Source organism: Scophthalmus maximus, chromosome 12 (genome assembly GCF_022379125.1).
Source record: "Scophthalmus maximus strain ysfricsl-2021 chromosome 12, ASM2237912v1, whole genome shotgun sequence".
Taxonomy (NCBI): domain Eukaryota; kingdom Metazoa; phylum Chordata; class Actinopteri; order Pleuronectiformes; family Scophthalmidae; genus Scophthalmus; species Scophthalmus maximus.
The window spans coordinates 565,668-578,013 of record NC_061526.1 but is presented as its reverse complement, the minus strand read 5'-3'; the positions used below and the strand labels follow the sequence as shown (position 1 = coordinate 578,013).

General features: G+C 42.2%; 1 protein-coding gene across 2 annotated transcripts in view; it reads left to right on the top strand.

Moving 5' to 3' along the window:
- The window catches only part of large1 (LARGE xylosyl- and glucuronyltransferase 1), a 129,540-nt gene extending 127,505 nt beyond the window's left edge, over nt 1–2,035 (top strand). For both annotated transcript variants that reach the window (XM_035616618.2, XM_035616617.2), the window contains one exon: nt 1,772–2,035. In XM_035616618.2, coding sequence (XP_035472511.1) covers nt 1,772–1,969 — 198 coding nt within the window. In that variant the 3' untranslated portion in view covers nt 1,970–2,035. The remainder of the gene's footprint in view (nt 1–1,771) is intronic.
- The last annotated feature ends 10,311 nt before the right edge of the window (nt 2,036–12,346 follow it).

The window sequence follows — 12,346 nt, the reverse complement described above, 5'->3', positions numbered from 1 at the left end:
GGAGGGCAGGGATGTACGAGACGAGCTGAAACTCGATAGTAATCATTTTTCTCTTTCCTCATGGGTATTGAGCACATATTGTAAATTGTATTGTATTTTTTCTGCCATGAGTATTGAACAATCATTTATACTGTCATTCCTTGTTTTTGTCACAGTTTTTAAAGGCCATCAGGATTTATTACATACATTATGAATGCCAAAGAATTTGAAAATGGTTAAACAAACAAAATGTACAAAAATAACTACTATACAGTGTATATAAATAGAAGTATGCAACGCAGCAAGACCTTTGCAACACAGGAAACTATGTTCATCAGTTAAATGTCATACAGTATATTGTTGTTAATTTAGTTCATGTACAAATGAGTCCAAAGCATATACTGCACATATAGGGCATAATGGGTCTTGACCAGAGGTCAAGGCCTGCATCAGCTCCTGCTACCCCACATTCACCGCCGGCATCTCCTTCGTGATAGTCAGATGCTCCTGTTACCGATGCCGTTTAATTCTGCCAGGAAAATAATGAAGAAAAAAAAAAAAAAAGAGACGATTAATTTTTCAGTAAAAACACGGCGATGCCAATTTATGTTTAAACAAACAACAGCAGCAGTGACAGGGGCCGAGTTGGAGAACAAGTAAACAGTATTACATTTAATTCAGCGCAGTCCACTGGGCCACATTATATAGCTAAATTTAATTTCTTTAATGGATGCTGAAGTGCTGAAATCTGACAGTTTGTCAGATGAAATGTTTAAATATATTTATTCAGCTGTAACCCGATGAAGACAGAGTGCTGCTGGCAGCAGAGGTTGAAGATATAGATCAAACAGATGAGAGAGAAAGGTATAGACCAATGATTATAACCTTAGAGTCTGAACTAGTAACAGACTCTGGTCACTCTGGAGATTAAAACAGAGTGAGATTTATCACATGGTTTTATCTACAATATGATATGATGTACTTAAGCTAACTGAAATGTAACAGGCTACAGTGAGTGGTGTACTGTTAAAAATGGCGGGCTTGTTCAGACCGTCCCATCTTGCACAACGATTACGCTGTAATGACTGTTCTTTCTGACCTATCAATAGTCTGCAGAGTTTTTAGTGTTGCTTTTTGGTATCATATGAGCTTTTGTGCTGAACCCACAGTTGATACTATGGATGGGCACGAGTAGTCAATTCCAAGATCGAGGGATCGCATCAGTTCCTCAAGGTTCAATCGAATACTCGTTTTTCTAAATCAGTTTTTTGAACACAATGCATCTTTCTGCAGGAATAAGGATGCACAGCAATACAGCCAACACGTAATGCTTTTTCTCAAAACAGTCACAGTTACCCTTTAATGATTTATTTTTCACAACCACAACTACAAAAAAAATTTCCTTACAAAAACGTAATTAAATTCACGGGTCACACTGACTTAACATTGAACAAACGCTGTTGATTGTTGCTTTTGACCCTAGTTGATACCAATCAACAACACCATCTATGCGTCTATGCTATCCTCTTTAGGGGCCAACTTTGTTGTCAGTTTTATAGCTATTGTCTAAATTGCCAGTAGTTCCTGATGCTGACTGGTCCAAACCACTGTGGTGGCGAACTGCTTGAAATCCTGGAAAGATGGATACTTACTTTTAAGTAATCCAGCTGCTTTACAATGTTTTTAAAAAGTAAAAATAGTAATGCTTTAGCTTCGTACGTGGTGTTTGTAATAAAGCAGTGTTACTCTGCAGTTTTGGCTGACAGTTCTTCTTGCTCTTCTCTCACTACAGGAGTACGAGTTTGTGGTTCTGCCCAATGCCTACATGATCCACATGCCCCACGCACCCAGCTTCGACATCACTAAGTTCCGCTCCAACAAGCAGTACCGGGTCTGTCTCAAGACCCTGAAGGAGGAGTTCCAACAGAACATGTCGCGGCGCTACGGCTTTGCCGCGCTCAAGTACATGACGGCCGAGAACAACAGCTAGCCACCACTGCAGACCCTCACAACCCCAAAGTCGAACTACTGAATGCACTCCAGAGCCTGGGGGGTGGGGTGGGGGGATGGTGGGGTGGTGTGGGGTGGGGAGGGGGGATGTTTGTGAGGGGCTACAAAAAATGGACCCTCAGCGTGGGACTGCATTGGGTCCGGCCAGCTGGACCTGGGCCCCGGATGTATGGGCCCTGAGCTCCATCTGTGGAGGCAACAGGCAAAGGACAGGAGACATTCGATGCCTTGCCATATTTGTAAGACCAGTGAAAAAGTTGTGGGCTACGTGTAACATTATGTGTGTGAGTGTGTATGTATGTGTGTACATGCAGAGAGATGAAGTGTGTGTGTACGTGTGTGTTCCTTCGGGGGCGTTGCTTGGCAAAAGCTTAAGGAGAGCCGAAGATGTGAAAGTGTTGTGAGCTCAACATTCTGTTTGCACGCAGCAAAGAGGAACGCCGTCCAAGTGCCATGAAGTAACAGAAAGCTGCTGCAGTCTGACTGACAGCGCACCCCGACTCGAACGCAAATCATCGGCTCGCGGCAGAGATAAGACAAAGCGGTAAACACATCCACACAGATTTTGAAAATCACATTGTGAGACGCACTCAGATATTGAGTCGAGCAGCCAGTGCGCCAACCGTCTGCCGCTGTCAAATTTGCGCCGTCGCTGATACCGATCAGAATAAATCCTCCCCCTTGTACAACAAGGCAAGATAAGTGCAAGGATGGCTGGAGGTTGTCCATGCAGGTCGATAGTCAGGGTATCTCCACGTTAGCCCGAGCGCACTGCTGAGGGAGTGTTCCCAGTGTTTTGTTTGCATTAAAGGAATCTGACAGCAGCTGGTGCAGTGATCAGCACACACACACCCGCTGTCGGTCTGTGAAGCCACCACCCCAACACACTGAGCAGTAACAGTCACTGAGCTCACGGTTTACTTTTCTCTCCAACAATCAGAATCATTTATCAGTGTGTTTACAGTCCTCCGGGGTGGAGCAGGGAGGGGAAGTGTCTCCACACACCGTCAGGAAGGCGAATTGAAACTCCAAAGGAAATCCACCGTTACTCTCTTTCTCTTTCTTTCGTTCTCACTATGGCCTCAAGTTTGATGACGTCGCAAAGAGGAAACTAGCTAATAACTTCCTGTATCAGTGTTTCTTGGCCAATCAGAACGACTTGTCATAGAATCTCTTCTCAGTTGTCTGAAGACACTCCGGACACAGTCACAATAATATGACACTGATACCATCGCAAACTGACTGTCAAGTGTTGACACCAAGCAAGGAAGTGAGATAATTAGACAAAGTCCTGAGGTATAATTGCAACACAGATTACATCACATTATTTTCACTGGCCAGTGTTTGTAATGTGAGTGATTTTGGAAACGTATCTTTTAAGAATCTAAAGTGTCTTATCCTCACACTCAATCATTCTCAGTTCTGTCAGGTATATATTAAATTTGTCCCTGGCCTACGTTGAAATCCGGGATCGCTTATTCACTCCAGAGGGTGGAGGTGGTGAAACAACTAAGGGAGGTAGTAAAACACCTCAGGCTGTTGGTTGAACCACATCCATAGTGCAACGTTTTCTTTTCAAAACAGTGATTTCAGAACACCTCCTCCGTCAACTAATTAATAGCTCAAAGTCGGCCTCCCACTGCACTAATTAACACTTTTCACTTTACTATTCACATGCGCGTTCAGGTGTAAACAGGAAGATGATTGTCCACTCTCCACTTTCTAAAGAGTTACTTATTTACAGAAAATACTAAGTGAAAAAACACAACAATGAAAAGTAAGAGCTGGATTTTCCGATAACGAGGCGAAAAGTGTTTACAACGCTTTGCCTTCACCGCTGGTAGTCGAGTCGTGACTGCTAACAACCATTCAGGAAGTGAATGCGGATGACTGTGTCACCATTTTCCGAACATCTTCAGCTGGAATCCAAAAGATCGTGCTATCGCCTTTTCCTAACCACCTTTCCTTAACCTCAATGGAAAACGTCATGAGGTAAAGGATACTCAAAGTTGTGCGGACAGCAGTCGTAACGGTAGCAACAGTGAGGGCTTTTTTTCAAACGAAAACGTAGTAATGTGGACGGAGCCTGAGTGAGATGGTTAAACATCTCAGGGAGGGGATGAAGTACCACAGGGAGGGGGGTAAAACACCCGTTTGGTTCTGTTGAGCCGTGATGAGGTTCATGAGACCAGTAGCTGGGATCATTTGCAGAGGGACAAACAAGCCACACTCATCATTATTTTTAATTAGCCCTGAAAAGGTCAGGGCCAATCCTGCTCACCAGAGCTTTACACACACACACACACACACACACACACACACACATCACTCCACTGGTTTCTACTAGTATATAGTCTTGATAAACCAGAGGCCTCTCTCTCTCGCTCTCTCTTTCTCTCAACAGCACTCTCTCACTCTGTACAGGAAATTTTCAGAAGGGCTCTGTGCAGTCACGCAGGCGTGTGTGTGTTTGTGTGTGTGCAAGCAAGTGAATATGCTGTTTTCTGATTGTACATGTCTGTTCAATTTGCAGGTGTGTGTGTGTGTGTGTGTGTGTGTGTGTGTGTTCATGCGTGTGTGAGAAGTTTGACTCGGCTCTGTGTGTGTGTGTGTGCGTGTGTGAGTGTGTGCGCAGAGCTGGGAGGAGCTGCAGTGTGTAAGTAGGACAGTGCTGACTGATGCCGCTATCTGAATAAAAGCAAAGTCAAACACTACTGATACTTTGTTTCACCATGTCTTTCTTAATGAATATCAGATTAGTGACACGTGCACACACGATGACGTCAATTTAATATGAACACTTGACTACAGATTTCTAACCAGTGCCTGAGTTACAAACCAATGGTAGATGGACTGTAAACGTTTATAAAGCTTCTTTCTAGTCTTATTGACCACTTAAAGCTCTTTAAAGGAAAAGTCACATTCACCCGTTCACACACATTCATGCAGCGCTGAATGTCTGAGCCAGGGGTACCTGGGTGTTTCTGCAGTCACCAGGGACTCAACTACAGGAGAGAAGTTCTGACTCGATCAAACACGTCCATCCACATATTTGTGTTCCAGGGGAAATAAGGATTTTGGAATGGTTTTACAAATTGAGTGAGGGTGTTTTTTTATGACGTTTTTTACAGGTCTGCAGTCGAGAGTAAATACTTGCTAAACCAGCAAGCAAAGGAACTTTACCTGCTGCGGCTGCAAACTTAAGTAAACCTACTGGGGGGTTAACAATATTCATCCCTATATTATTAAAATTCAGAAGTGGAATCCAAACAAAGCATTTGTAACTTGCCGTGTTAGTCAGTAAAGGGGAACCTCAATTCATCTGACATATGAGATAGGACATAAGACAATGTTTAATTTCCTGGAATTAAAATCCAGATACACAGTATTAGTGAAGAAAGAAACTGCATTTTCCTTATAAATGTAACCAAACTGTGACCTTTTCAAGAATCGTCCTATGAAATGAATGTAAATAAACGTGTGTGTGTGTGTGTGTCGCTGAGGGGGACAGGGAGCTGACCTGTCTCTAAATGAAATGAGAGCAGTGCAAGCGGAGGACCCAGTTTATCAGCTCCCTGGTTGTCTGACTGTCCCCTGGTGGAGCCATCCCTTAAACTCGCTTTAATGAAGGTCCCGCGACGCCATTCCTCTTATCGGATAGGCTATTAAAAGTTTTTGGAGGAGCCGCAGTTTTGAAATTTAATGCATGAATATCAGCTGACTATAAATTCAGAGGATTGGAAGAAGACATTTTGAAGGGTTGTATCTGCACCTGCTGCTGTGTTTGTTTAATATAACCTTTGACACTGATGGGGGGGGACTGGAAGACTGACGCAAACAGAATTCCAGTCCCTTGACAGATCGTCTGTGACAGACTCTGGGTCATTCAGCTCCCCCTACTGCCTTTAATGCCATTTGCCATAATCCATCGTGCCCGAGCAAAAATGTCCAATCACAGCCGGGGGGCGTCTCTCCACGCTGTCAGTCATCAGGGTATGAGGCTCAGGGCTCCAGAAGCTGTGAACAGCCTCACTCGCTCAGTCACGACCAAGGCCACGTCTTCGCAACGAGGAGCTCGCAGAAGAAGCAGAGTTAGTTTGAAAACACCGCGGCAGAGAAACGCCAAACATCGAAAACTGCATATACGACAAAGACCACGACCAAAAACGAGCTTGAAAGAAGGAAACAGATCGAGCAGATATAAACATCGGAGCGGCTCTACAGAAGCAACGACACCGTGAGGGGTTAACAAATGATGTGTTCTGTTTGACCGGTAATATTCTCTGTTTCATTTATCTTTTATTTTCCATGTTATTGTCGCACTCTGTGACCGTGTGTTACTGTGCTGTTGTGATCAGGCTGCTAGTTGCTAGGTCCACAGTGCTACGGCTAGTGGTTAGCGGTGTTTGTAGCATAATAGCTGAAAATATGTTCGTGTCCAAGCGGTCTAATCTGTTTTGAGAGTGCTCAAATGCTCCCCCATCATACTGTTTAGTTAGCTAACTATTTTAAAATCAAAGTAGCATCCCGTGCAATACTAAATGCTAAATGCTAAGATGCGTGATAAATTTGTGAGGATGAATATTTTTTCCTCGATCAGTTCCACATACCCATGTTGCTTTTCTCCACAGATGCTGACTTTGCTGGGGGGACAGCTGAGGAAGGAATATTCAACACAACTACAGTTTTATTCATGCAAAATAGATCTTGACAATATTACATCATTATACTTTGATACATTTTGTATGCTTTTCTATGAGCTACTGCATCAGTAGTACTGAACCAGTGAATCTGATTACCCCAAATTAACATATTTGTAATGCCTTGAATTGATTCAAAAAGTATATTGATAGTAGTAAGTAATCTTCACATTGTTGTATATTTATGCAATGAGAAACCAATCACTTTCAAAATGCACTTTAGTGCAAAGCAAATACTGAGGTTGCATAAACATTAAAATATAACTTTGAAATAAATAAATGAAATGAAAAAAAAATATTGCACAGCACAGTATTTACATATAGCACAGTCTGAAGCGAAACCATCTTGGGATGAAACCAGTTCACGCTGCAGGGACCAACTGGCTGATCACATGAAGATCACCTGTGTTTCTTCGGCTCCCACATCCTCGGGTGTAGGGCCACACGCCGACCTCTGCCCGGTGCGTCTCGTATGCGACTCCCTCTTCTCCTCGCTCAACTGCTCGTCGAAGCAGCCGTGTTCACTTCTTCATCGGAGTCCAGTGTACAAGTGTCAAAGCTCTAATAATGTTATAAAACATAGATAAAAGCCTCAGTCATCTTGCAAAGCAACAAATGATGTATGTGAAGATAAAGCTGTTAATTTACAGGCCTACCATGTAACACTGCAGTAGCTAACGTGCTAGCTAACGCTAGGTACGTAACAAGCTAATATAAACTGATTTACGGCCAACTACGTTCAAAAACACAGACGATGTTGTTTTCACAAAAAGCCAAAGGTAATAACGTGAGGCAACGATAACTAAAGAAACGTGTTATAGTCTATCAATGTGGACAGTAGTCCGTGTTAGCTTCAGGTTAACTTCTTACCGATGGGAACGTCATGTCATGTACCTTGCCTGGCTTCGGTTGCCATGGTAGCGTGCACGGGCACGGAGGGCTGGGAGGAGCTGTGGAGGAGGAACCGAAGTGCAGCGGAGAGGCAGGGGGAGGGAGCAGGAGTCGTTGGATTTTGAATTCTGAGACTTATGGCCACACTTCTCTCAATCCTACCGACAGCTGCTTTAATTATCTCTTCAGGAAAACGTCAAACTTAAAATGTAAAGTCCATGGCTTTCCTCTATCACCTATAACCCCAAGATTAAACATATATATATATATATATATATATATTACATTTTAAAATAATGTGGTTGCACATTAAACAGACACAGACATGCTTGGTTTTTAGTTTGTTGTCATTCTCCATCGGTGAGGAATTCTGTCATTTATAGGTATCTTAACTTTTAAATCTGCGTTCTCGCATCATCATTATTACTCTCAAAATAATGTGAAGCTTTGCATCTAAAGTTTTAGTGATCCCAGGTCAGGCAACCGTTTTCAGGAGAGAAAAAAATTATTGTGATCAGTAAGATTTTGACCAACCGTCACTTTTAAACATCTTGAAAATCAGTTTCATCTTCTTCTTGTACTTGCTTTCCACCAAATAAAGCATTTAGGATAATCTGGATAAACTGTTAGTTTTCAGACTTTCTTATTGTCTTCATTTATAATATTCAAATCCTTTCCAGAATTCCCCAAATTGGGATCAATAAAGTACCTAGTATCTATCTTTCCTGACAAATGACAGAAGCCCTATAGAGGACGTCCAATGTTCAGTGTGGTTGCATGGTGTGGAGGATGCAGGGCCCTCAGCCTCTGGCCTCCTGTGTTTATCCAGGCAGATCTGCAGGGAGGACACACACACACACACACACACACACACACACACACACAGAGTGATCACCAGCAGGATGTTTCTTGCCAAAAAATATTCTCAATGGAGATCAAATCGCATCACCTCCTCATTTAGTAAAAAAAAACGATCAAATCTGAAATCTGCGTTTTGAGTGGTCTTTTCATCAGCAGCACTGGGACTCAGTCCCAGCTTTCCTGAAGTTGTTTTTATTTATTGTGAACTCCCTCTGCACGGAGAGACATTTACATATAGCTGCTGACTAATTGTTTCTCGTATACACCAAAGTGTTTGACCGATGTCGTGTTCTACATGCAGCAGTAAATGATATTTCACCGTTGGATGAGAAACTGCTCCTCCGTCTTTATGTTCTGTGGAGGTTGTTTGGTCCCCAGACTGATTCATGGGCCCACACTGACACCTAGTGGCCATATCTACGGCCTCTAGTGTATTTTAAATAAGCTATGAAGCATATCAAAACATACAGTCATACCGTCAAACAATCAACAAGAATAACTCCTACATTCAAGACGCTCATGCTGCACAGATTTGTGCTGCAGTGTGTTAATGGCAGTGACACTATTTATATTGGAGTCCAGTGTGACACCAAAAACAAATGACTAAACATCTGAATTAAATCCTCTCAGGCGTGTGTTCACAAACAAGAAATATCAAAACAGTAAAAATGTAGTTTTAAATGTTCTAAGTGTTCTAAATGTATCACTGAGCAGATGAATGGTTATATGACGAGGTACAGGTGAACCTCCTACCTGAAAGTGTAAGAACATGGTAGTAACTGCCTAGGGGTTGTTGTAGTTCAGCACAGTATTCACTATATTTTCTGGTCAAATTTGAATATAGTAATGCAACAGTGACAAAACAGTAATGAGTGGATTGGTGTTAATGCAACGGACATCTGAGTTTTAGAGAAACTGATTTCTTTTTAATTAATAAAAAGCTGCAGGCAGAGGACATACACACACACACACACACACACACACCATAGGTTCTGAATGTTGCACATGTAGTTTTCACCTTGACACTGCTGAGCTTTGACAGAACAACTAGAGCAAGAGACTCCAAAATGGATGTATCATATTAGTTGGTCGCACCGTTGGGATAATAAATCCCTGCTTTGTCATCTTAGAAGCAATATCAGTTCTCGGCGATTGACTTGGTGAGTGCAATCATTTAATTGCTGATAGGAATGCAAAATGCAAAACAGATTTCCATGAACTTGGTAGAAGGATTGGACATGGGCCAAGAATAAAATTTTGGTGTGGGTCGGGACAAAGTGGAGGATCCAGGATTTAAAAAAAAAAAAATCACTTTCATTAACACACTAGGAAACAGAGCAGAAGTTCCCATCTTGTCTTTCTAAAAGTGTCTGTAAAGATTCAGCCACTGAAAACAGTTTACAGGTGAGAGGAGGGAGGGAAGGAAAACATCCTTGGGCAAACAGAACAAACCCTCAGTTTTAAAGGGAAGTGAAGTTGCAGTCTGAGCTAAGAGAGAACCACTGGAGGGGAGCAGAGAGCTGGAGGGTGACGGGGAGACAATCAGCAACTCTGAAAGCAGCCAGCAGCGTCATCACCGCCCTCCCCCTGCCTCTCACCTGACCAATATTTACAGACGGCCATAGGATGGTGGGCCGACGACAGGGTGACTCCGAGTGCAATCTCCTCACGTAGAACCCTAATGGAGACTGTCTGGAGCGGGACGATTGAAGCAATCAATCACCACCAGGCGTATTCCCACAGACACCACAGACAGCACAGACATGCTCATGGTTTAATAACAAAGCCAAACTATTCCCTCTATGTGCAGAGAGCACAGGGCCACCAGTTCTTTACCGTTTGTTGAGCATGTGATTTTTAATGACCTGTGGGTTGTTGTTTTTTTTCAAGAAAATGCCTTGCTATTTCTTGAAACTACACGAACATGTCATTGTCCAGTCTGCTTCTCCTCTTTCCAAATTGACACCTGCAATAGCAGCTGGATAGGGGCGGGGAACCTATGGCCTCCGGCCTGTATATGGCCTGTGAGACAGTTTGATCTGCACCACAAGATGATTCATATATATAATCATTTTTTTATACCACTTCAAAAATACAAAATAATCTCATTACAGCAATTGTTTTGTTTATCTGCAATGTAATAAAATAATAAAGATACTATACTGTCAGGTCATAGTTAGTGTTACATGTCATTGCTGAAAAGCATTATGATGATTCTCATGAAAAGAAAAGTACATGAGGAACATTGGACTTTCCAAGAGAAATGGAAGATTTTTTTTATTATTATTCTTTTTCACGTGTCTAGTTCTAGAGGACATGGTAATTAAAAAGTTCAATCTCAGCATCATCACAGCTGGAACCTGCATATGACTTGATGAGTAATAAAGACAAAAACTCTTTGATAACGTTAACGCAAATTCACATCTACAATTTGGAACATAGGCTTTCACAAACTGGTGACATTTAAATGACATTATCAGGGTTATTTCCTGTCGATGAAGCATCTTCAGAGCCAAATCGAGAGCAGTGAACTGGTGGAGTGTCCCTTTGTCTCGTGGAATATATATATATATATATATATATGATTTATATATATATAGAAACCATTAGGGTAAATGTCAGGAGATCAATTTAATTCTTGGCCTGAATGATGCATGCAACAGTGATTTTGTGACCCCACGCTTGGTAACCAGGACAACAGACCTCTCCAGATGCTGATACAGTTACTTTTTATTTTTTTAAACAAATTTTTACAGTCAAACAGGAAGCTGCTACTCCTGCTTCAATCCCTTTTGATTTAACACAGCCCACACAAACACGTACACACACACGCGCGCACACAAACAGGAATCAATACTGGAGGAAAGATAACCAATGTGGTTTCTTCATGTCTTCCTGCTGCTGGTTCCTCATATTTCTCAGAAAGGGGAGGCATTTGAGATGTTACTGAATATTTTCAAGTCTGTCTTAGAATACTCATCACACTGAAACACTGAAGTGTTTCAGTGTGATGAGTATTCGGTGCTGCACGCTGTGACTCTTCCTTCTGCTCGTTCTGGCCTTTAAAAGATTCCCTCTTATCTTTGCTTCCAGTGAGAGAGACGGGGGGTGGAAACATCCACGGTCCTCATTTCAAACTTCATCTGCAGTTAATGTGGTGCCTCAGTGGTCTGAGCTCAGTGGAATAAATGTATGTATGTGAGAGGGCCAGAATGAATTAGGTTTGTATTGCCCCTCATATAGCTGCAGTTCATTTACAAATCTTTTCAAAGAGCAATACAGTTTATTCAGTAATTAAATTTTCATCATTATTCATGACAGAGTTTCCTCAGAGCTCTCTCTTCAAGGGAGGAGTAATGACCCTGCTGTTGTCAGACAGAAACGGCCCGTCGGTGTCCACAGAGACTCTGATAAGAGAGCAAACAACAGGGATGGTGAAGCAGCTCCACAGAGCTGATCACACACACACACACACACACACACACACACACACACACACAAGCACTGATGCTGAGAGGGGGTGAGCAGCAAAGTTGTTTTAGAATTCTGATCTTCCTTCTGAGGTGGAAGTGAAAATTCTACATTTTTGTTTCCTTTTGTGTCTGGTACAATAACCCCATCTAGTGGTCAAAAGATTCAACTTTACTCAGCCTCACAGCTGTGACTGGGACAGAGGAAAGGATTCAATACGGAGTTTTAAGAACTATACGAGTTTGTGTTTTGGGTTTCTTACACATTAATTTTCCACCCAAACTGTCCATCATTTTCTAGACACTGCTCCTAATCAATGAATTCCAGGACCGTACAGGTTACTTGCTACTTCATGATACAAATTATTACAGTATTCACTGGGTTACGTTCATCACATTTAGAGGAAAAATAATGTTGAAAGTAATTAAACCACT